Source organism: Urocampus carinirostris, chromosome 7 (genome assembly GCF_059441175.1).
Source record: "Urocampus carinirostris isolate Australia breed hairy pipefish chromosome 7, RoL_Ucar_1.0, whole genome shotgun sequence".
In the NCBI taxonomy this organism is placed as follows: domain Eukaryota; kingdom Metazoa; phylum Chordata; class Actinopteri; order Syngnathiformes; family Syngnathidae; genus Urocampus; species Urocampus carinirostris.
In genome coordinates, this window is record NC_142355.1 from 38,771,690 (window position 1) to 38,797,338 (window position 25,649).

Genomic DNA, 25,649 nt, shown 5'->3' on the forward strand with positions numbered 1-25,649 from the left:
TTTCTTTTATGTAATGACAATAAAACTATCCATTCAACTGCAATTATGTCCTGTGTGCTAATATTTGTAGATCAATAGGTGTAATTTGTTACAATCGTATACTTTGAAGTAGGTAATGATGTAATCTCAAGGTAAGTTTAACCCTTTGGGAGCTTTTATGAAGGTGCGACGCTACTTTGCGGATTTTCATTTTTCGCAGGTGGTACTGGTCCCCGTTAACCACAAAAACCGAGGGATCTCTGTTTTTTTTATTTTTAATTTTTTTTTATAAAAAGGCACTTTTATTTCCAAACTAATAAGCTCCGAATATTATTTTATGATAATGTTTTTACATAACAATTTCTTGACAATTGAAATTTTTTTTTTTCTTAATCTTTTGTTTATGACACAAAGGTCCTTACATTTTTTTTTATCCAGGAGCCTCCTCTGACGTCTTCATTTACAGGAGTTCCCTCTCATTCAGATATTTAGGGCAACATAAAGACACACGAGTACTCTTGCTCGGATGCTTCTTGATTACCCCTAACCTCCTGACATTTAATGACACAGTTGCCACTTTGATCAACCAGAAAGCATTCGGCACCGCCCATGTTGTCATTTGGGCTGCCACTGGTCTGATAAAGTCCTTTGATAGGCCCCTGCTGATGCATTTCCTGTTTTGCCATGCATCTTTAAAAAAAAAAAAAAAAAGTACCAGCTTGCCGTTCCTGAGAGTCGGTGAGGCGCCAGGCAGAGTGCCTGGTTGTTTACGTTGCACCGCTTTGTAGGGATGACTCTCTGCAACTTTTATTTTTGTCATGCAGATGTCTTGGTGTGTGTGCTTGGTAGCTAAGATTGTTTGAATTGTGGTGCTAGGCACAGGTGATTGAAATTGAGAGGGTCTGTTGTTTACAGGAGTAATTGGGGATGAGACGGGGTAAGTTGTGGGGGTTGTCTGTGACATAGATGGAAGGGATAATGATGGTGAACAGCTGTTTGTGTGTGCGTCATGGGGATTCCTGAGGTTTAGATATGAGGTTTAAAAAGGCAGTTCAAGACGATCTGATTTTCTTGGGTTATCACACCTAACATGGGACTAGTTAATTGTGTTGATACCAATTGTTGTTATCAGGCTGTTGTCTACTTCTACGACAGATAGCCGTCGGCATCTTTGTGGGTGGTTGGGCGTGTATTCAGATGGTGATGACGCTTTTCCTGAGAGCTCTGTTACCAAGGTCCAATTGTCCCCAGTAACAGTCCAAGAGCAGACATGCCCAGACATGAAAGATACACGCGTGTTTACGCACACACATGCACACGCGCATACACTTGGGTTACCAGGCAGAAGTAAGAACTGAATCAAAATTAATGCAGTAGATTCCAGGTTATGACGTCCTTCGCTTACAATATTTTCACATTGCGATATGAAATACGATGTATTTTCTCACCACCTCTTCAAGGCATTTTTCCCACCATACGACAAGAACAACTCATTTTTTTGCAAGCGTAAAAATGTAGAAATCCATATGTTAGGGTATTTTTCTGTATGACAATTCATTTGTCTCATACATTACGTCTGTCTTCTATTGGTGGTCCTCGTATAAGATGCGTACCTGCTATTGGTTTGTGTCACGGCTTCATGAAGATGCCATTATGATATTGGCTGAATTCCTGCTATGCTCCTCATCTTTCAGAATCTCCTGGTCACAGATCCTTTAACTCCCTGGGTTGTCAGGTAACCACAGAGGAACCTACTTTGGACAGCTCTCTCCACTGCTGACAGTTCTGTCTCGAGTTTGGGTTGTGAAAAAGCTGGCATCAGTCCATTCCTTTATGTCGTTGGCACAATTAATTTTCTGTCTTCCAGTCCCTTTCCCCTTTGTACTGTGCACTTGAGAAGGATCTTGGCCAGTCCTGATAGGCTTGTAATGTGACCATACCATTGCAGTTTTCATCTGCACACAGTTGTCACCAGTTCTTGGTAAAGTCTAATGTGCCCTCTGATGGGGTTGTGCACGGTTTTGTTTGTCACATGTATGCAGCTGATGCCTAGAAGTTTATTTTAGCATTGCATCTCCATCTCTATTTTCTTTTCCAACTTACTAAATAAGCGTAAGTACGGTTCTTATCCTTCCAGGAAAATGTTATACACATTTGGAGAGAGAATGCAGCCCTCTCTCACAGAGGAATGATGGAGGTTTTTCTGGTGTGGTTGAAACTTCTCGCATAAGATGCGCAGATTATCAAGAAGGAAGAAGGCACACACACTTATACCCTCGCTAAAGCATATTCATCGACAGACTGCTGTCACACTCTTGTTCCACGGACAGACTGAGGAGATCATTTCTTCCTCATGCCATGAGGCTCTTTAACTCCACCCGGAGGAGTAAAAGCCCACATTAAACCACACCCCCACATTGCATATTACCCTATTTTTATTACAGTGTGTATTTTATGTAGCACTATTTGAATACTCTATATCAACACGTTACATTGGGTATTTATGTATTATATTCCTTTTACTTTATTATTGTTTTATTTTCAACACAAGGATACTGCTGGAAGTGTAAATATCCCCACGGGGATGAATAAAATATCTATCTATCTATTTGGTCATAACAAATCATGGATTGAGACAGTTATTGAAAATAAGGAGGTGATTAAAGCAATCAAGTCTTCTAAAGGCCTGGCAATCCTTGAAAGTGAAAATTTTAAAGTCATTTTTTATTTTAATCTGCCATATTGCACCTCTGTATCCACTCATTACTCAACTACACCAGCTCAAGTCATGTCACACCAAAGGTAAATACAATTTTATTTTTCCCTTTATCTTTTTTATTTTACCCAAGACACATACTCCACGTAAAAGTAATTTTATATACAATGTTCCTAATATTTAATATGTAAATACAATTTTAATGTTTTTACCTTGAGTACTGCGGTTTTCGTACGCATGAGCAAATTACCGTAGGTTTCTTTCCCCTCTCATACAACAATTTCACCTTGAAATCCCTTCCTCAGAGAGAATTAATGTTTTTTCCCGTAACCTACTGTATTCCACTGGACTCTCTATATGGTGTGTTTGTCATTTCTACGCTATTACAATGCATGATTTAGATTGTTATCAGCCAATAGCTTTTCATAAATAATTGATATGAACTCCGCATGAGACTCTACACTCATCGATTAGGTATTCGAGCTCACGCCAAACTGCAGAATTGTGCTAATTCGTGCATTTCAACAAAAAGTTCCTTACATTTTCGCTTATCACCACAATGCCTGACAAAGCTGCAGCTTGTAAAGTTTGTATCACAATTTTTTTTCTTAAAATCCACCAAATTATTGTTTGTTGGATGTGGATTTCTACACTTGCCCTTCTAAGATTCTTCCAACGACTACCAAGCAAATTTTTACGAACCTGAGCCACTGTCACCCCTGATGTTGATGGCCTTTTTGGCGATTTAGGTTTGCAGCCTTTTCTTATTTGTGCCAAGTACTCCTATTATTGTAGTTTGTGCCTTTTTTGCTAAATGTGTGAACAAGGCTTGCTGCACTGTGACTGAGTCAGAGCTTACTCTAACATCCAAAAGGCCTTTTCTTTTGAAGTTAATGCAATTTTTACTTGAAAAAATAGAAATGCTAAACGTTACACACCAAAACATGAAACATTTCTACACAAGCTGTAGAAATTTGAGGTCATTCCAACAAGAAATGTCAAAATTACTGGTCTACGAAATGTGGTAAAACGTTTTGGAACACCCTGTATATAGTAGAAGTACATACAGTATCTATTTAAACATCATTCTTCTAAGGTAGGCCCCGACGGTTTTGTGAAATTTTTATTGTGATGTCAATATTGTTTTCTTTTGCCATTTAGAATCTTATTATTGTGGGGTGGGGAATGCTACATTTCCTACATGGGATATTGTTTTAGGAAATTGTTTTTACAAGCTCCCTGAATACAATGCACTGCAACCGTGTGAGATATGTGAATTTGCAAACAAAGGTTGTCTTAGAGACACTTGCTTGTCAAAAGAAGATGTGCATTTGTTGTAACTGTTGGATGCATTTTAATTAAGCTTAATGCATTTTCTGAGAATATGTTGCTTTTAAAACCCAGACGAGTCAGTCAATTATCTAGACATTTCATAAAAATCTCACCTGACCTCTTTTGACATTCCTCTTCTACCCGAAACTGCGGCCACACACTGGAGCACCGCCTCAGCATGACCTCGCTAATTGTCATATTTTCTTATGACTGTTGCTGCAATATTTTCCTCAGAACTAATTTGAATCAGATTCAGTGAAGGTGACGACCTCCGTCATAAACCACCGCCACCTCCCTCATTCTCCTATTTGTCCCTCCTGCCACTGTTTTTGAATCGCAACGCAATTCTGTGTTTCTTACTGAGAAAGCAAGAGTGATTCTGTGGGCCACCCAGAGGCCTGGCTGCTGAAGCTGTTGACAGTCTTCTGGCACCACCTCTTCAACTTTTACATTTTCTTTCCTGCCTTCGCAACATTTCATCTTTTTTTTCTGTCTATGTACTTCTAAAAAACATTCAGCCGTATGATATTACACAAATAAAATACAGATTGAAGGGCAGTCAGTTGCATTATGTTTATATTTCCTCTGTTGATCACTGCAGTTTTTCTAAAACTGGAAGAGCCGGTGCCAGCCAACTTTTGCCCTTTTGACTTGTTTTTGAAGGCCCACAGAAAGTTTTTTTTGTCTAGCTATATCCGCACAGGACAGATCAAAGGAGCTTTTTGTGAAAGGATGTATTTCAAACAGAAATTTCACTTGGGTGCTTTTTATTTATTCATTTTTCCATATACGATACCCCCAATAACCAAACAATGCTTTGCATAAACACACGGGCACTTTGCAGAATGATTTTTTTTAAATTTTTTTTTAATGCTGAACTTGTGCAACGATGCTAGACTTTTGCAAGAACATTTTTGTCCCTGATGTTTCATGTGACGTGATTACACAATTTTTGTCACCAGTTTTTGGATTTTGTGTCTGTTCCCTTTATAAAACAGATACTGGTTTCCATGGTAACTATGAGTTTAAGAAGCCTACTGATCTAACTAGGATGCAGGACCTTCATCATCTGGTCGCTGCTGTTGTTGATGTAAGGCGCCCTCCAGCTCAACAGAGATGAGCCGGATGATACAAATATCAGATCCTGTATCACTAAGGAAAAAAAGTTTTTTTTTTCAGAAATTTTGAGAAGGCCTGTTTTTGTTGACCTTAACATCATTCATTGTATCACTTGAGGCTTTGAATTTTTTGCTGGAAAACAAACTTTGTGGCAATGATGCCACGTCCCTTGCTTTTTGTGATATATTCAAGGCTCTTTGTCCGGCGTCAGTATTACTAATTTTTAATGATGACATTTTCTTACCATTAGAGGTGCTTATTAAAATGCACTGTCCCTTGATGTATTATTTTCTTATTTTACTATTTTGAAAAGTTTAAGATTATAATAAAATTTGGAAAAAGTTTCAAATAAAGTAACTTGAATTACACGAAAATTGTTTCAAACAATTAGATTTTAATTATTTTTTGAACTTACACTGCCTCCAATGAGTATTTCTTGCCTGAACATTTTGCTCAGGGTGTGTTTTTTAATCAATACATCTTTGTTGTAAAGGACATTTTGTAATACTTGCCCACTAATTGTTGCTGTGCAAAATAGCACGCTGTTATTTAAAAAAAAAAAAAAAAAAAAAAAAAAAGCATATTGAAGCAGGTTATCTGACTTAAGGATAATGGAGTCTAGAAATCAGCATATTAGCACTGTATGTTTCTAATATAACAGAATGTCCTTGATAAATTTACAGTATAGCATCTAATTGGATAACGAAGGAATGAAATCATCCCACTCGCGCTCCTTTCTCTCACTTGATATTTGACAGCATTTGGGTGTCGTTGCAAAAATGCAGCATTTCTTTGTTTAATGTAGAAAAGTCCTAAGATCTGCAATTACATTAGTCATATAGAATGGCTTTGCGCCATAATAGTATCCCCCGCATAGAGACGCAAAATCATTTTTGGGTGGCATTCACCCCTAGGGTGACCTACCTGTTTGTTTGTGAAATATTGTGATCCTGGCACTACTTGTTCTGGCCCGAGAGAGTAGAATGTCCTTCTGGGAAAGCTGCTGGGCCACAAACTTTTTTGGGGCGTTTTCACATCTGGGATAACCTACTTGTCTGTAATAAACGTGTTGATATCCAATGTTGTTCTGATCCCGGATAGTGGAATGTCATTCTTGGCATTCCTTGGCATTTTTTCTCTAATACGTCAACCCATTGGTCTGCAAGACATGGTGTTGAAATTGAATGCTGTTCTGGCTGGAAGCGAGGATTGTCTTTCTGAAAAAAAGTACTGGGTCAACAATACCAAAGCTTCTGAGTCAGTTTTTTTGAATTTTTTTTTTTTTTTCCCCCAAATCCAGCATAACCTTACCTGAATGTCCGTGAAATAATGTGGTCATACCTAAACTCCTACCCTAATTTCTTGGGTGGACAGACACACAAACAAATAGACAAACAAAATTGCAGAGTCAACAAAACCAATAGAGTTGAGTTAACTTTTTGGGGCATTTTTCACATTTAAGGTATCCCACCTAACTTTCCTGACAGACATTTGATATATATATATATATATATATATATATATATATATATGTGTGTGTGTGTATATGTATATATGTCAAGTCATGTTTACTTGCATAGCCCTTAATCACAAAGTCTCAAAGGGCTGCACAGATCAAAGACAAACTACAGACTATAATGACACACCCCCTTATATTGTCAACAGAAAATATAGGTTATTCAAGTCAAGTCAAGTCATTTTTATTTGTATAGCCCTTAATCACAATTAGTCTCTAAGGGCTTCACAAGTTATTACATATAAGAAGTTTAGGTTATTCGTATGCTATAGAGTAGAAGTGAGTTTTAAGCTTAGATTTAAACATTTCCACCGAGGTTGCAGATCGGATCTCAGGGGGAAGAGCATTCCACAACACCGGTGCCCGGATGGAGAACGCTCTCGAACCAGCGGAAAACTTCTTGGCTCTTGGGATCCCCAGGAGACCGGCGCTCTCGGAACGAAGGCTTCGGGCCGGGACATAGGGGGAGATCAGATCTGAAAGATATGAGGGGGAAAGTCCATGTATGATTTTGTATAGTAATAGGAGAACCTTAAAATCGCATCTTAGGCTAACAGGGAGCCAATGCAGGTTAGCCAAAATTGGGGTGATGTGATCGTACTTTTTTTGTCCTTGTTAAAAGCTTCGCTGCAGCATTTTGTACCAGCTGAAGACTCTTGAGTCTGGTCATCGGAAGACCGGCAAGTAGTGCATTACAGTAGTCGAGACGGGAGGTAACAAACGCGTGAATTATGATTTCCGCATCCGACTGAGAAAGTATAGGACGAATTTTAGCAATGTTACGGAGATGGAAGAAAGCGGTTCTAGTAATTTTCTTCACATGTGTTTGAAAGGACAGATCAGGGTCGAAAATGACACCTAAATTTTTAAGTGAGTCGCTCTGTGTGATGTGGCAATTGTCTATGTTCACAGCAGTTTTAGAGAACAAGTCACGGGACTTAGATGGGCCAATAACTAACATTTCAGTCTTTTCAGAGTTAAGATGCAGGAAATTGAGTGACATCCACTCTTTTATCTCAGTGAGTTAGGCCTCCAAATTTCCACAGTTTAGTGTGGCAGATTCCTCCATCGGGAGATAGAGTTGAGTGTCTTCTGCGTAGCAATGGAAACTGACATTATACTTGCGAATAATATCACCCAGTGGAAGCATATAAATGCTGAAGAGAAGGGGGCCAAGCACTGAACCCTGCGGAACACCACAAGTGACACTAAATGGCTCAGATGTCAATTCGCCATATTTAACGCAGTGTGTCCTATCTGAGAGGTAGGATTTGAACCATAATAGGACGTTTCCTGAGAGACCAATCCCTTTTTCCAACCGTTCTAGCAAGATATTATGGTCCACTGTGTCAAATGCAGCACAAAGGTCCAGCAGCAACAAAAGTGATGATGCGCCCGAGTCCATTGCCCGTAGGAGATCATTGGTTACCTTAATCAGAGCTGTCTCAGTAGAGTGGTTAGCCCTGAATCCTGATTGCATTGATTCAAAGAGATTGTTCTCGGACATGAAATCATTCAGCTGCTGTGCCACTACTTTTTCAAGTATTTTAGAAAGAAACGGTAGGTTTGACACAGGTCTATAATTACATAAGTTTTCTGGATCAAGGTTGGGTCGTTTCAGTGTGGGTTTAATGACGGCGGACTTAAAAGCAGCTGGAACTACACTTGAGGAGAGTGATATGTTTAAAATATTTAGAACTGAAGGTGCAAGAACGCCAAAGAGACCTTTAATAAGTGAACCTGGAAGCGGGTCGAACTGGCAAGTCATCTGTTTGGCCGTATTCACCATCTGTTTAAGATTATCGAGTGACAGTTCACTAAAACGGGACAAAATCCCTGGACAGCCACCATGTCGTGCATCTATAGATTTGAGTGCTTTAGTATGTGTTGAATTAGATAGATAGATAGATAGATAGATAGATACTTTATTCATCCCCGAAGGGAAATTCACTTTTCCAGCAGCATCCCTAAGCTGAGAACAATCGAAAATAACTGAGAACAATCGAAAATAACACGGGAGCTGCTGGAGTGGCTGCCATTCGTGACGGCGCCGGAGAAACGATTCAATTTGAATCATGTACAAACAAACAAACAATTGAATCATGTACAAGAAACGATTCAATCTGAATCATGTACAAACAAACAAACAATTGAATCATGTACAACAAACAAACAAAATATTTATGTTTCAATAAGTGGAGTGTTAATAAAATGGGGGGAAAATAATTTCTGATACTGATATAACCAGGTAAAACTAATTTTAAGTTACCTGTCCAAATGAATGTTGTGCCATCTCACCTTTCCCACTCTCTCTGCTCGCTCCTGAAACTTTATCAAATAGTCCAAAATTTTACCTCATCTTCTCCGCTCACCTCGTCGTCCTCTTCTCCTTCCACTTCGCACTACAGAGACTTATGCTACACGTGCAAATTTCCTCTGTAGTGTTCCAAATTCTGATAATCTCAAAGTCAAGATTGGTGCGTGCATAGCCTAAGCAATGCTGATAATGCCAGCTGCCGTTAATTGAGGGAAGAAGAAATGCAATGGCAAACCAAAATCATTAGCGCGAGCATGTGTAGGTGTCTAACAGATTACTAGTAAAACAGTAGGTTGTTGCAGCTGTCTTTAGCAATTTCTCCCTGTATGCTTTGGATCTTCTTAGTAAAGAAGACCATTATGTCGTGGGCAGAATGAGTGGAGCTATCTGGGATAGTCTGTTGCCTTGTGAGCGATGCTACAGTGTCAAAAAGGACCTTGGGATTGTTCTTTTGTGACGCAATCACCTTCGAAAGGTAGGCTGATTTTGCAGAGGCCAGGGCCGCTTTATACTTCAACAAACTATCACACCAGATTTGATGGAAAACTTCAAGCTTGGTAGCGCGCCATTTTCTTTCAGATTTCCTGCATTCTCGTTTAAGGGATCTAGTTTCATCATTAAACCAAGGTGTGCGTCTTTTAGGTCGTGATTTATGCCGGATGGGCGCTACTGAATCCAGGGCATTGGCCAGGGTAGCGTTGAATTCATTTAGGAGTGGTTCGATGGAGCCTATGTAGGAAGGAAAGGACGCAACTACTCCTGGAAGAATATCGGAGAGCTCAGAGACTGTGCCCGTGCTTATATTGCGTCCAGTGAATCCTTCAGTCTTTTTGGTACTACATTTAGCTAGCACCTCAAATGTAACTAAATAATGCTCAGAGATAACTGTAGTACACGATACTATTGTATACTTATGTAAATGTGATTTCTTAGTTTTCTATTTTTAATAAATTCAAAAAAGTTAAAAAAAACTTTTTCACATTGTCATAATGGAGTATTTTGTGTAGAATTTTGAGATAAGAGATTAAATTAATACAATTTGGAATGAGGCTGTAACATATCAAAATGTGGAAAAAGTGAAGCGCTGTGAATACTTTCCGGATGCACTGTATATATACTTAGATCTAAAACCAAAACATTATCTCTACCCTTGCTTCGCTCCTGAGTGATAATTATGCCATTTTCTCACCTACCAAATTTACAACAGTGAGTAATGCTTAAAGAGCTTACATGACTATGTATGGCTTTTACGTGTTGGCCACTAATGTGGGCGTTTTCTGCCTCTGTGGCATTCTTCAGATTCAGATATACTTTATTGTCATTCTTGTACACGTGTATACAGAACGAAATGTCGATACATCTGACCCGCACAGTTTTCTTGAATGTACAGATATAAATAAATGTTGTACTGAGTTAGAGTATTGAAGTACTGATAATATGCTAAATAATTTATAGCTATGTATAGTATTATACAGTAGTGCAAAGAGTGCAAGAGGAGCAGCTAAACCAGATGTGCAAAATGGGAAGTCAGGTAAACAAAAGTATGTTCAGGAATTTAAAGTAGGAAACGTTCTAGATTTTTACTCTTCACTTTATTTATAAGTGCATCATGCAAGGTCAGTCAACACAAGATGAATGAGTTTTATCTACACAGTTATGTAATCACACATATACACGTATGTAGACAGGGGTCTCCCTTAGCTGTAATCCTCATAACTTCACCGCTGTAGTCCATGCCAGAATCTCTTACCACATGGTGAAAACTGATAGGACAACAACTTGAATACCCTTGGTCGCTCACTCACACACAAAAACAAACGCATATATTTGTGAAATCCACCAGTTGTCTACTCCGGTAGGCTTCATCTCAACACCTCTGTTTCAGTTTACACACACACACACACGCTTGGTTTAAGCACCTGACCACCAACATTCTCTTGCGTTTATTTCATGAAATTCCTTTTGGATGCAATTTTCTCAAAAGGTTTTGGGATTATCCCTTTCTAACAATTGATATGAGGTCAGTCACATTGTGAGACTGTTTAATGCCCCTTTAAGACGTTCTGACCTCAGTTTGAGTTCCTCTGTTCAGAAAATTGGTCATGTGCCTTCACAACCCCTCCCCTCGTTCTATTGTGATTTCACTCAACAAGTCTCCAGAAACTTTAAGACACCACAAAAATAAGGCTGATTGTAAAATGGTTCTATTTTTAATATGTTCAGTTCAGAGCTGTCACTTATGATTTTTCGGTAAATCTATTTTCCCACCCATTTCTCGATTGAATAACCAGTAATTATTTTTTTAGTGTGTTATGTGTACTTGATACCTCATTTAACTGTGCTGAATTAAGTGCATGGTTGGTTGGTTGGTTAGATCCCTTAACCACAAGGGTTATAGGGCCACCATTTCCTGTGATGTGTCTTGGGTGTGGTGGCGCCCATCCCTCTCTACAATATTAAACAGCAATAAAAATAATCCTTAGCTAAAGTGTTTTTTCAACAAAACAATAAAAGTAAAAAAAATACATTTACTACATAATATCAGAGGTTTGTACGGGGTCTTTCCTCCTTCTCCTCCTTCCTCTATCTTCGCTACCCACCCTGCGCCTTCTTATTGGATAAGCAACCTGCCACTAAAGCAGAAACAATGAGATCAGCTGCACAGCTAAATTGTCCCGACCTGCCTCTGTGATAGAAAAACAATTAAGAGATGGCCTGGGGCGTACATCTTTTACGTCGGGCGTACAACATACAAAACGTCTCCGCCCGGGTGGCCGACAACTTTTTCCAGAAAAACAAAACAAAACCGAAAGATCTTTTTTTTCCCAATTAAACGCTTTATTCCGATTTCGAAATCTTCGTTCAGTTTGGATATTTCGGAATTTCGATTCCTTTGGCAATTTGCATACTCGGCAGTTGATCAGAAGCCTGCATCGAATAACGTGCTTCCGGAATTTTCCAAGCGTTATAAGGTCATGCATTTGCATATCATTTTCCAAAGTAGCCGCACAGACAACACAAGAAAAATGGATACGTGATTAAGAATCAATCAAAAACCTCTGCCCCAGAAGAAATATTCAAAAGAAGCTAGCAAAATTTGTGACGCTACAAAAAGTAAACATGCATTAAAATCATCGTGGAAAAAAGAGTTCACGTGGCTTGTAACAGACGGCGCAACGCAAACATTGCATGAATGAAGATGAGTAAATACAGGTACATACTGATGGCAGATGGAAACCAGCGATGTCATATACATGCAATAAATGTTATAAGTACATTTATAAAAAACTTAATTTTAAAGTGTTGTTCTGTTATATATTCTGATAATCAATCCTTAATACTTTGCCACAACGTTGTTTTTTTTTTTGCGATTATGTCGTTTCAAGTTATGAAAAATGGGGCAGGCCACTTTTCACAGAGTTGTTGCCCTGGTGTCCGGTTTTGTCATGAGTTTCAGACGCTGGTGTTTGTGATGGAGAGACATCTTAAAAAGCATGCTAAAGTGGAAGGCTGAGTGATTGACTGTTGGCATAACAATATTTTGTCAATCTGGCTGTAAAACCGGAATAACCACTCTTTTCAATTTGCATGCCCTGTTAAAACGTCAATGTATTTTTGTTTTTAGTTAATTTAATTCATGTTACTTGTATTGACATTTTTATTTATTTATTTATTGTAAAAAAACCATCAGGGAGCTATACAGGTTTTTATGTACCTTTAATACAAGTTGCTGCTAGGCCTAATTACCTGCACTGTACATTTTTGGTTTGAAGTGAAAGATTATTAATGTTGAGATTGTAATTTATTTACTCCAAAAAGTTTTAAGACATTAAAACGGCAGTAGCTCAGGAGGTAGAGCGCTCGTCTTGGGATCAAGGGATCCCAGTTCGAATCCCGGCTCGTCCGTGTTACATGTCGAAGTGTCCTTGGGTAAGACACTGAACACCTGATACCCCCAATAAGCAGGTTAGCGCCTTACATGGCTGCAAGGCCGCTATTGGGAAATGTGGAGCACATTGTAAAGCGCTTTGGGAAGTCATTGACTTGAAAAGCGCTATATAAATGCAGATCATTTCATTTTATTTCTTAAGTTTTATGTACCTTTATGCGAGTTGCTGCTAAGTCTAATTTCCTGCTACTTTTACTACTTTATTTTAGGTGAAAGATTAGTCAATTTATTTGTGTTGACATTTTAATTTATTTACAGAAAAAGATTTCAAATACCTACTTAAGTTTTATTTGAATTTCTTAATACTAATAATCCGTAACAGTATCGGCCCTGAAAAACCTTTATCGTTGATCCCTAGTTAAAACCGTTAAATTTCAAACAGTTGAGAATCGTTAAGTACTTTGGTTACATACTTCGCAGTTGTTCACTGAATGTACATAATAATAATCAATGCTGGCTGCACGTAGGCTGAGTGGTTATCATGTCCGTGGCACAGTTCACGGGTTCAAAACTAGTTACAAGCCTTGTTTGCATGGCCTGAATGTGCCTGCATGGGTTTCCTCCGAGTACCCCGGTTTCCTCACACATTCTAAAGGTTAATTGGTGACTCTAAAGTGTCCCTAGGTATGAGTGAGTGTAATAATGGATGTGTGTATTGTTTGCCCTGCGACTAGCCGGGGACCAGTTCAGGGTGTCCCCTGCCCATTGCCGAAGTTAGTTGTGATGGGCTCTAGCACCCTAGCGACCCTAGTTGGAAGAGCTGTGCAGATAATGGATGGATGAAAATAATAAATGTTTATAATATTCATTTTATTTACTCTTTTAGTATTGCTACTGAGCCAGTTCTTGGTATTCAGGGCAAATAATGTTTCCTTGATTTTATTTCATTATTTAATTGCCTTACCCCAAAAAACACAATACGTTACGTTTTCAAACACTGACTTTGCTTGCTAAAGAACATTTTATTGCAAGAACACTTATGCCTGAACATTTCATAAACTTTGCAAGAATTTTTCAGCCCCCAATGTTTCTGGGGAAGTTATGACATGATTCAGGTCATCATGGTGATTGAGAAGGTGCACTAAACATCAGCTCTTTCCGTCTCAATGATGATGATGGGACTTTTAGAAAGAATAACCCATTGAGCGTTAACCGTCTATGTCTTATGTCTATGTTATATCTTCGCTTCTCTCACTAAACTATGCAAACTTGGTAGACGGGTCGACTACACACTGCCATTCAGTGTCATATGGTTGATACAGAAGCCATGGAGGCATTGAGTGCGTTTTCAAGATCTGTTTGCCATTCCTGCTATTTAGTGTTGATTTTTCATCATTCCCAGAGGCTTGTTACTTACTGATTTGTAGCGCCAAAGCTTTGATAACAATTAGTTTTTAGAATTAAAACAAAAACATTATATATATTTATATTTTAACAGCACTCAGGGACATCGCTTCTGAAAACATATTCGTATGTTATGGCACCGAATAAGGTAAAATACTTGTTAGTTCCAGCCCTATTCACAAGACAACGCTCCAAGTCTACCAGGCAAGGTTCAAATAGGACCTACTGTAGGTTTGATACCTAACTTCTTTCCATTTGGAGCAAACGGTGGGTGTAATGGTTTGTTCATGTGCTAAAGAGGGGTACGGTTACATGGCTTGGAACAGGGGCCTCTTCCTTGTATTCCACGTCAGCAGCTTGATTCAATTGAGAACGTGGTGAGGATGATGGCAGGGTGAGGAAAAAGCACTTCTTCCATTTGAATTGATGCAAAAACGTTGCCCTTTGGCCTGCCCCAGTCTTTTCCTTAAATCACTCAATTTACTCACTTGCTCACTCAAATACTCACACTTTCCCTCTTTCACACACATACGCAGGGCAAGAGTGGCAGACAGCCACACACGGTACAGAATGTTTCCGCTGGGAACACTTAGCCGCCAAGGGGGACACAGGTTAAGTTGTGCTGTAGTATGAGGAATGTTTTCCAGCGTACAACCGCATTTTTCAAGAACTATCTACTGATGGCTGAATGTTTTGTAATTATTGGAAATTTGTTTCGCTATAAATTGTGCTTCATTGTCTCGATTGAGGGACTTTTGGTGGGTTCAACTCACAAAACTGACACTGATCTACCCATAAAAGCATGTAAGACATCAAATTTTTAAATGTTGAAATGACAACAACCCATTTTTTTCACATTATTTTTTACTGAAAATGCTTCTTTAGTTTTTTGCCATAAATGCTTTGTATTGTCCTTTTGATTCATCATAGACTAATTTAATGACACTGTATTAATCAACACCTTCTTCGACCTATGGGTATAAAAGACCAAACCAGCCTGACCCCAAACGATTAACTTTATTTGAGGGACCGAGCTCGAAGTAAACCAGAAGCTGCACTTCGGCACCGCGCACACTTGAATGTGTGCCAATATATTCAACACCAAGCTGTTAGTTATCAAGGTATTATTGTGTACAATGTTCTGTAGAAGAACAATCATTTATAGAAAGATAATACGGTCTACCCAGATAGTTAATTGCTGTAAGCACTACTCGAAAAAACACGTATACTAGCACTGCAGTCACACATGTAAAAAAAAAAAAATCCATCAAATGCCTGTGCTTTATAGGAATAAACCCAGCCGACCCAACCTATGGGTATAAAAGACCAAACCATCCTGACCCCAAACGATTAACTTTATTTGAGGGACCGAGCTCGAAGTAAACCAGAAGCTGCACTTCGGCACCGCGCACACTTAAAGTGTGCCAAACAGCGAACATGCAACAACAAAATCAGCGAGAAAGAAGCCCTGCCAAACTTAATGATTAACATTTTATGCCCAAATTTTACTCCCGGGCCCAAGATCTTACCACTACTGTGCTTGATCCCATCCAGCCTTGTAACTCCGTATCAATCCTGCTAGTTGCCCGTACGCTGTGTTTCCCAGGGTTTAGTTGGTCCCGCCAGAGTCTCATAACAATAAGTAAATGTGAATCAAGATTTCTCTTTGTCAAAATGATTGCAAACTGTGTGAAGCACATTGTACGGCGCTTTGGGAGGTATTCTTTGACTTGAAAAGCGCTATATAAATGCAGACCATTTACCACGGTTTGTATTTGTGCTTTGTATTTGTGCCAGTCAGAAGGAATCTTGATCAGCGCTGAGCGTTCTACCCAGAAAACCTGCCCAGCGCCTTGACTCACTGCCATTGCAAGCAATTAGGAAAACATACCCAGAGCAGGAAAAAGGCTTCGGTGGACTAGGGCCTAACTGTAGCTCATATGTTGTGTGTTACAATAACCTCGTGTAAACCATCGAAGAAGAACTGGCAACTTGTCATAAAAGCAATCAAAAACGCAGTGGTACTGATATTTAATACTGTCATTTACCAACTCACAGATATAAGTTTAAGATTTATCTAGTAAAACTCATATCTGTGATCTGGTCTTTTTACTCTCTAATATGATACATGAAAATAGTAAGCGTCAGTATTGGAATAGCACTATTTTTAGTCTAATTAGATGAAGAGCAGATTTGTTGGAGGCATTATACTCCTGTCTCGTTTACCTGCTTTGTGGGTGTGACTTGTTTGATATGTTATTGCCTTTCATAACTAGCGTATTTATATTTTAATAGTTCACAATGGCACACATTCATCTTAGATCTAGCTTTCGATTTTGGTCTCAAATGCGTCAGATCCGTGCATTTGAATTAAAAATGTACATTTTCTTCCGTGGGATCTGTCCCTCGCAATCCAGTCTCCATCTTGCATTTGGTATAATGAAAATTATAAAATTTGTGCTCTCTGGATCCCTATACAACATCACAGTTTTGTCTTCATTTAACATTGGTTGCGAGTTTGTCAACATGCATGTACTTGCACATGCCTCATGAACGGACTCGACAAAGGCTGCAATGATGACACAAATCAGAGGTGGCTGTGTCAAGTAAAAAAGTTCCGTATTCTTTGCAACTCCTTTTCACTGCACGGAAACTTGGTTATTGTGGGATGCTGGAAATCTTCTGGTAGATATATTAGTATCTATTATGTCGGCATTTCATCTTGCAGGAAGGTAATGGAGAGTAGTTGTTGGCGAGGTTTGAGTAATCTATGACTAATGTAGACTTTTCTTTGCCTAATAAGTTAAAATGTTTTCCCTCAAAAGGTCAAAACATCACATTTTGTGCAGGGCTTCTCCCTCTGATAGCCAAAACATCCTGTTTTGCAAGTGGGACCTGACATCAAACAAGAATAGATTATATTTGAATGGAATTCTGTTTTTTATTTGGATTTGGGCATGAGTCACTGTTGTTCCTTCATCAAGTCACTAATAGCAGCTGATGTAAAACTAAAGTGCCTAGTCATCTAATATCTACTGAGAAAGAAACATGTACTGCATTTCCTAAACTATAAGGCATACTGGTTTATAAGGTATGACCCAAAAATAGTCTTTTGTGAAAACTTTAGTGTAAAAAGCACCGGAGTTTTAGGCGCATAGAGTTAAAATTACTGTAAGGGCTAGAATTGCACAAAAAAAACAAAAAGTTCCCTATTTGTGCATTGATTAATAAGTCAGAATACATCACTAATCACAATGTCATACAAGTTCATATGATTTCATAACCTTGAATGCAATGGGAATCGGACCTAGATTATGGGGGGGGGGGGGGGGGGGGGGGATTTTTAGGGGTTATTGTTCTATCTTCGTTATTCATTATCCGTTATCGGTCAGTTCAACTATCCACTAGACCCCAAGAGTTGCAGATGACACAAGAAAAATCATTAGGCTTTATCTCATCATCACACTATTTTTAGTCACGGTGCCATATTGTTGATGTTATTATTGGGCCGGGCTGTGAGAATATTGTCAGACATTTAACTGGTCCATGGTGCACCTGACTTGCTGAGTCTTTAAGCGCTCGAGATTCTAAACTGAATCACGATAAGGGCATTATGGGAAGTAATTTGGTTGTCCTGAAAAACATAAATGACTGCATGGCTCCATGTAATCAAAACGTTTGTTCAATGCTTAGTTTGAGCTGAGAAAAAAATGAAACAACATTCTCTCTGACATATCCGGTACTGTGACTAAAAATAGTGTGATAATGAGATGAGAACTAATCATTTTCATTTGTTTTCTGCATCCCTAGGGTTCTCATGGATGGGAACCTCCACACTCCACGCTGCGGTTTATGTTTGATTCCTGATGAATTCATATTAAGCAGTTGTGAACAATCTTCCATGTTCCGAGTAGTTTAGCTGTTACCGGTTCAATCCCCGCTGCCACCATTGCTATGCAATTGTGTTTAACAATAAAATGTATTGACTGATCATTAATTGCTTACAATTTTGTCTACATACAAGTTGAACCAGTTTATAAGGAGCACATTCAAATTTCTGGCTAATTTGGGGCCCTATAGTCGGAAAAATATAGTCCACAAAATGTACTTGCACCTGGTAGCAAACGTAATGGACCCGCGTAAAAACCTCACAATACCAGTGACCCGTTCCTCATTCATACTCCCACTTTGAACTGCTTTGAAAGGCCACTCTGGTCTGCCTCTTGGGAATCAAACCAAACTATGTGGTAATGAAAGGGCCGTCTCTCTCGGAATTTGGGGTGGGGGTGTTGGGGGTAGGGGTCGATGGGGGAGCTTGAAACTGGACAATGTAACATTCACATCGGCCCCTTTCATTTATGCCTAGTCACTAAACCCAAACTAAAGTACATCTAATAGTTAAAGAATATCAGCTTCATGATGCTGGCCACACAGTATATCAGTGGTCCGCAACACTTTCCGTACCACGGACCGGTTTAATGTTTGACAATATTCTCACACCCGGCCGAATAATATTAGTAATAGTAACGATAATAATTATAAGATTAATAAGCCAAAATCTACTTACTAGATCTCTTTTGATCTAGATAACATTGGGAAAGGCATTCAATTTTCTCTCTCCACACTATTCATTATTCACTCTATACCAAGCTGTACGTTATGTTGGCTAAACTCTTTCCCATTATTGCCCATTCTAATGTTACACAATGTGCAGTAAAAGTAGAATTGTCTTTATTGTCATCGATAGTAAAGAGAAAAATAAGACAAAAAAACGATCTGATAAATAGGAAAAAATGTTAAAATTGTAGTGCTTAGAGATTGGCCCAAGTTATAGTTGTGGACTGAAAGAATAGTGCATCTAACAAGAGTGCAATGAAAAGTAGTGCATTAAAATGAACAAAAATAGTGATAGATAAGGTAGATTGTAATGCCTTTTCCTATGTCACACACATTTCTAGTGGTCTAACAGTTAAGATTCAACGCCATAACCGCTGCGGTATGGGTTTGATTCCTGTTGAATCCAATGTTGTGAAAATGCGGTCAGCAGTATCTTTTTGACTGACCAAGCATTGCTCTAAAATGGTAGTTATGCTACCGTAGAATCTGGTGTTCAATGCGCATGCAAATTAAAAACTTAAGGGGGATGAAAAAGGAATGCGCATATACAATAATAAATAGGCAAAAAAAAAGGAGAAGGCAAATTCTATTTCTTTCTTTGCCCGGTACCAAACAGCCCACCGCCGGTCCTAGGGCCGGTGATTGCAGACTACTGCATTAAATCTTTGAAATTATTCTCAAACAGATTTTTTTTTCAATCAGCGACAGTATGTGTAGTGTTCCTCCCCATTATTATGCAAATACATTGCAAAATATTTCCCCTACTACTGAATTCGAGAAATTTTGTCTCAAAGTTGTCCCATCTGGCTTTTTTGTTGTAGAGCTTTGGCACTATTGAAGGAAAACAACACTTTCACAATGGCAAATCCCATTACCACAAGATGTGAGGCAGTTTCAAAGCAGACAGAGATTGTAGTGAACAGCGTTTGCTACTGCTCATTTCTGCTTAAAGAAAATGGAACATTGCTTATGCTCTTGTTGAGGCCATGTGACTGTTTTGTTGGAGTTCCATTCAACTCTAACGCTGTGTGTGGTATGTTTAACGGCCGCCGTTATAGCCTGTGTTCCTTATTTGCCTATGCCTCGTTTTAGGTTGGCGGTTGGGGATTTTCGTTTGTGTTTTTCCCCATGTGTGTCACTATTGGTATAACTTTGTCCAGCTAGCTCCCCGTTAGCATCGCTGTTGCCGAGAGCTTTTCTGTTTCTCTTGTTCCTGGTTGGCGCCCGTTGGCTGCTCACCATGTATTGTTTGGTTGGCTTGCCTGGTGTTGGTGCCAGCTTTGATGTGTCCTTTGGTTCATTCCTGGCCGGGTTCGCGTTTGTCGCCATAGTTGTTTTTCGTTGTTGCCTTTAGTCTAATCTGGCCATTTAGTGCACGTATTGTGGTTGGCCAGGCTCGTGGTTTTCAGCCTAGGCTGAGGCTGCCTTTCGTCAATCGATCCTGGTTACCCATGCAGTTGTCGGCCCTTTTGTGTCTTACTTTTGCCGGTTAGCATCTTTTCGGCTGCCCGCCGCTTGTTGTACTGTTACATCATCCACCTGCGACTCAATGCCTAGGCATACTCCTCAAAAAATACCAAAACTTCACTTAACGCCGCTTGTTGTACTGTTACATCATCCATCTGCGACAGAATGCCTAGGCATACTCCACAAAAAATACCAAAACTTCACTTAAAAAACTCATGACCTCTTCAACTAATTAGTGGGTAAAACAATATGGTGACTAACCTGCTAGGGTGCTGGTATTCTTCTGATCTCACATCTCTGGAGGACAAAGACCACGTTGTCTTCAAAATGCATTATCTCAGAAGGTAATTGGAATATACTGATGAAATATATATATATTTCACGCAAAAACACTTACTATTTTCTCACATTTTACACGGTTAAAAATTTAGGAATACCATGCAATAGAAGTGTTTTATTGTAAATGGTTGCCTGTGTGACGGTGTTTGCAACAGTGAATGGCCATGGGGTATTGATTTATGATGAAAGATTTTGAATTGACCCATACGGTGATCACCACTGACAATGTGGCTATGAATTCAGCACCGTCATATCAGGGCTGCAGTGATCGGGCTCCAGTAGAAAGGATCTACCCAGGTGTGCATTGGAAAGGATAAGAAGGACAGACAGCTGTGGGATGTGTGCACCCACTGACCTGCATGTGTGTGCGTTTTGTACTGCACGGCAGCCTGACAGACTGGTGGGCCAGCAATGCATTAGCCATGGCTAGAGATTGGTATGGAATAAATAATGGATACCATCCTTTACTTCTGAATAAATCAAGACCAGAGAAATGGAGAGAGGAAGGAGATTACATCCAGGAGTGCGATAGAGTAATTGAAAGTCTGGGGAAGAAGAGTGTTTTAGAACGCTGTCCTGCTTTCCAAATCACACTTTAAAGGAGCTTTACGGAATCTGGAACTTTGTTACTCTCTACTGCCATCGCCTGGCTCATATCACCATTGCAGCCTCAATCATTGTGTTCAAGATGTGCATGGAGGTACGTGCGTTTCTTAGAGGCGCTCGAATAAAATCTTTGGCGGTTGTGGTTTGGACGCTACTTGAACCTAGGCTCTTTCTGATTTCACCATTTTCATGCTAAACTCAGGGTTTGTAAGGATGCTTGAAAGCCTTGAAAATTCTCAAATTTCAATTTTGTATTTTCATAAATTGAAAACTGCTCGTTTTTTTTTTTTTGGGTGGAGTGCTATTAAACGCTTGAAATTCTTCCATTTTTCTAAACAGGTCTGCTTAAAAATGGGGCAGACACTGTATGGCATTGGCCTATTAACGTAATCACCTTCTACGGGTCGTGCCCAAGTAGACAGGTGCATGCTACATCTAAATCGAGTACGATGAAATGTGTATTAGTGCAAAGATTAGATATCAACTTATTATTTCTTATTAGGTAGCGTTTCCCAGTGGTGAATTGTAATGTAACTTCTTTCAACTGAAAATATAAGTTACATATTTCTGTTATTTCTGTCCAAACCTATATTGTGAGAGAATTGTCTCATAAAATATATATTAGCGATTTACTAAGATCTAAAAATCCGATATTTTGATAAATGCACACACGAGATTAAAAAAATCACATATGTAAATCGCATATATCTTTGTGGCTCTGCTAAACACATGATTCACACCAGGATATTTCTTTTAATGGTACAGGAGAAATTGGAAAATTGGCTTTGAAAGTCCTTAAAAAAATGCTTCCATTTGGTCATGAAATCTGTGTATGAACCCTGTGCACTAACAAAAACAAAAATCTGCGGAGATGAGCATGACGTTACTCTCCAGAACTCCCCCCAGGCCCCATTCCTGGAACCTAATCTGTTCTGCCCTGAACAGCTAAAAGTAACATAAAAGCAGATAAATGCAATGGAAAATAAATAAGAAAAAGGGCTTTTTGAACTCAGCATTTTTAACAGTTAATAGAAATTATAATCTACATTTAACTTCACCTCAAATGATGCCCACCACCTTTAAACATCTTTGGCTTATATATATCGTTGTCTGTTTTCTTGAAAAACTCCTAAGTCTTTGCATTTGCATTTCAGGCTGAGGGCCAGACATTCACCTTCCCGGATATTTTCCCGGAGAAGAGCAGCAGGCCAGCGGAGGGTTCCATGGAAGAGATACAAGAGAGGTACTTGGAGGACGAAAAACAGAGGCAGAAACCCGACCCGAGGAGAGGAGGCGTCACAGAGTGGTTCGGACTCTGAAGCGGCGCACACACTCGGAGCTGTCGGAGGTTGTTGTTAAAAATGTTGAAGCGTCAACTTTAGGGATGTTCTTTTTATTTCTGTATATAAAACGCAAACATTGTTAAATTTGTATCCATGTGTATGTGTTTCCGTGCGACCCCATGACTTGAGCCAAGAACAAAATCACAGCAGGAGGTGAATGGCTTGGCCCTGAAGTGTACAGAAACAATACCACCCTACAGAACAGCCATTACCTCGCATGACCTCCTAGAGTTACTTGTGGAGTCTATGGCATATATTCCGGTGAGAGTGGGTTTTTATGGAAGCCCAAAAGCACCATAATACAACAACATTCAATCAATAAAAACAATCTTAAACTACAAAATGAGCATTCAATTGATAAACGTGGCTTTTAAACCAAACAAAAAAGCCTTCAGCAAAATATTTTATTTAAAATTTACATGTTCTCTTACTTTAAGGAAAACAAAAAATGTTTTTAACCAGGCAGACACTCTGAACAGCCAGAACTCTTGTTGCTCAACTCCCCCAAACTTCTGAACCCAAAATTCCCCCGAATGACCTCTATATCATTTTAAACAGTGTTGGCTGCATGACTGAAAAAAATAATTGGTTACGAGTTACTCTATTTGAAAAGTTATTAGATTTCTGAGCGCCAAAAGTAGTGTGTTACTCTGAAAGTATCTAACTAACTATTTATTATCGTGTATACTCTCATTGAAGCCAACCCTCTAAGACTGCTCTGAAATAGTCACAAAACGTGTACACCAACCTGTGAAAGCATATTTTTTGGCTTGCTTGTGCAATGTTGCGACCTTTCAAAACAACATTGAGACTGCATATCCATTTTGGCTTAGGGCTACTCGAAGAGTTACTTTTCCATTTCTAGGTTCTGTCCAAGATGTTTTCTATTTACCCTCGGCATGGTGTATTACAAAAATAATTTTACAAATAAAAATTCAGCACACTCACTGTAAATTCTGGGTTCATATTTGTCCCTAATGATTGAGTTGGTTTGTGTTTCCTGTATAAACTATGCCCCTCTCCCAATGCTCTGCCTACCATTCGCTACTGGACACACAAGCAAATAGGCTTATATAAACTACCTTCCGATTTCAGTATTTTGTTCTATAAATGTAAGTATGGCTTGGATGTAAGTACATAGGTTTCAGAGAGTATCTCCCTGATGAAAAATTAAATGCCCTTGCACATCGCCACCATAACTGTCTTCATGTGTACTTTGAAGGTATATATAAACTTGCTGTGGATTTTTATTGCGTTGATGCACCGTGAGCAAAAGAGTGACTGGTAGTGCTTATAACCTGCCCTTTGTTAGTAGCAAAATAACGCACGACATTGTAACTGCAGTTAAGTTACGATGTTTGACTAGTAATGCGTTACAGAACACGTTACCGAGAAAAGTAATTGCGCTCCTATACAGTGCTGTGAAAAAGTATTCTATTAAGAATCACAGTTGAGGTCAGTGTTCATGACTCATTTACAAGAAAGACACTAACCAAAAATGGCATCCATGAGAGAGTTCCCTGGCAATAACTGCTGCTGTCACAAAAGAACACAGAGGCGTCTCACATTTGCCCAAAAGAATCTTTATTATCCTCAAACCTTTTTGGCAGAAACATTCTGTGAACTAATTAGTCAAAAATTGAACTTTTTGAAAGGTGAGCTGCCCGCAAATTTTCGCGGCACAGCATGTGACCAAAAAAAAACATGTTGCTAAGAGTAAAGCATGGTGGTGACAGTCTGATGTTGTGGGGCTGCTTTGCTGCCTCAGCACCAAGACGACTTGCTGTGGTTGACAGAATAATGAATCTGGTTTTTACCAGAAGATCCTGAAGGAGAATGTCTATCGGTCCGTGCCCTCAAGGTCATGCGTTCTTGGATCATGCAGCCGTATAACAATGAACACAACTGAGATGCTGAGGTGTGACCTTAAACGCGCAGTTCATGCTGGAAAACCCTCCTATATGTCAACATTTGAAACAATTTTGCAAATAAGAGTTGGCCAAAATTCCTCCACAGAGTTATGAAAGACTCCTTACCAATTATTGTTAAAGCGTAAAAGTTTAATTTCTGTTATCACTGCCAAAGGTGGCCCAACTCGCAATTAGGTTCAGGGGGCAATTACTTTTCACTTAGAGCCAGGTAGGTTTTGATTTGTTTTGTGTCTTAATGAATGGAATCAACATTTCAAAACTGCCTTTTGGATTTGGGTTGTATATGTGTCATTTTTAAATTGGTTTGATGATGCAAAAAACACCGAAATCACGAAGGGGGCAAATACTTTTTCACGGCACTGTAAGTTTAATGTTCTTTACAGTGTAAAAAATTGCTTCCAAGGAAATTCGTTCCCAGAGTTTTTTTGTAAAGTTGTGACTATAAACTAGCTAGCACGTGGTTATATTTTTCTTCCTGACTAGGATGTTGCTGCTAACCATTATAACTTCAAATTAACGTAATTTGTTTTGTTTTTAAAGCGATAAACTTCTTCATCTACAAAAATATACATAATAAAACTGTCAAGACTGCTGACTGGTAATCCACTTAAAATTCTTCAAGTGCATAGTCGATAATTGCATTGATTTGCGTCTGTTATCCACCCAAAAATTGATGAAATGCCAGAAGGCCTACTTCCTACTCACTTGTGTATTCTGGTGTCATGATTACCGATGCGAATCACCTGTGCCCGCTCCTTTGGCGCCAACTGCCTCAGAATCTGATTGGCTCCCAGTCCCTATTTAAACCCACTCCTATCTATCCCCTTTTGTCAGTCCGTCTGCGAACCTCAGTTAACGCTAGGCAAGCCTTTTTCGACCCTGACTCCCATCTGTTTTTTGCTCCCGTCTGTCCCCCAGCTTCGACCCGTTTTTGATCCTGACCACGTCTACTCTCCCGTCCCGGCTTTCGACCTTTTTTTGTCCCCGACCACGTCTACTCTCCTTTCCTGGCTTACGATTCGCTTCCGACCCCGACCACGTTTTTGCTCTCCTGTCCCCGTTATCGACCTGTTT

General features: G+C 39.3%; 1 protein-coding gene across 1 annotated transcript in view; it reads left to right on the forward strand.

Moving 5' to 3' along the window:
- The window catches only part of mrpl23 (mitochondrial ribosomal protein L23), a 71,960-nt gene extending 48,362 nt beyond the window's left edge, over nt 1–23,598 (forward strand). Inside the window, exon 5 of the mRNA XM_088340904.1 lies at nt 22,456–23,598. Within this exon, the coding sequence (XP_088197030.1) occupies nt 22,456–22,620 (165 nt within the window). The 3' untranslated portion in view covers nt 22,621–23,598. The remainder of the gene's footprint in view (nt 1–22,455) is intronic.
- The last annotated feature ends 2,051 nt before the right edge of the window (nt 23,599–25,649 follow it).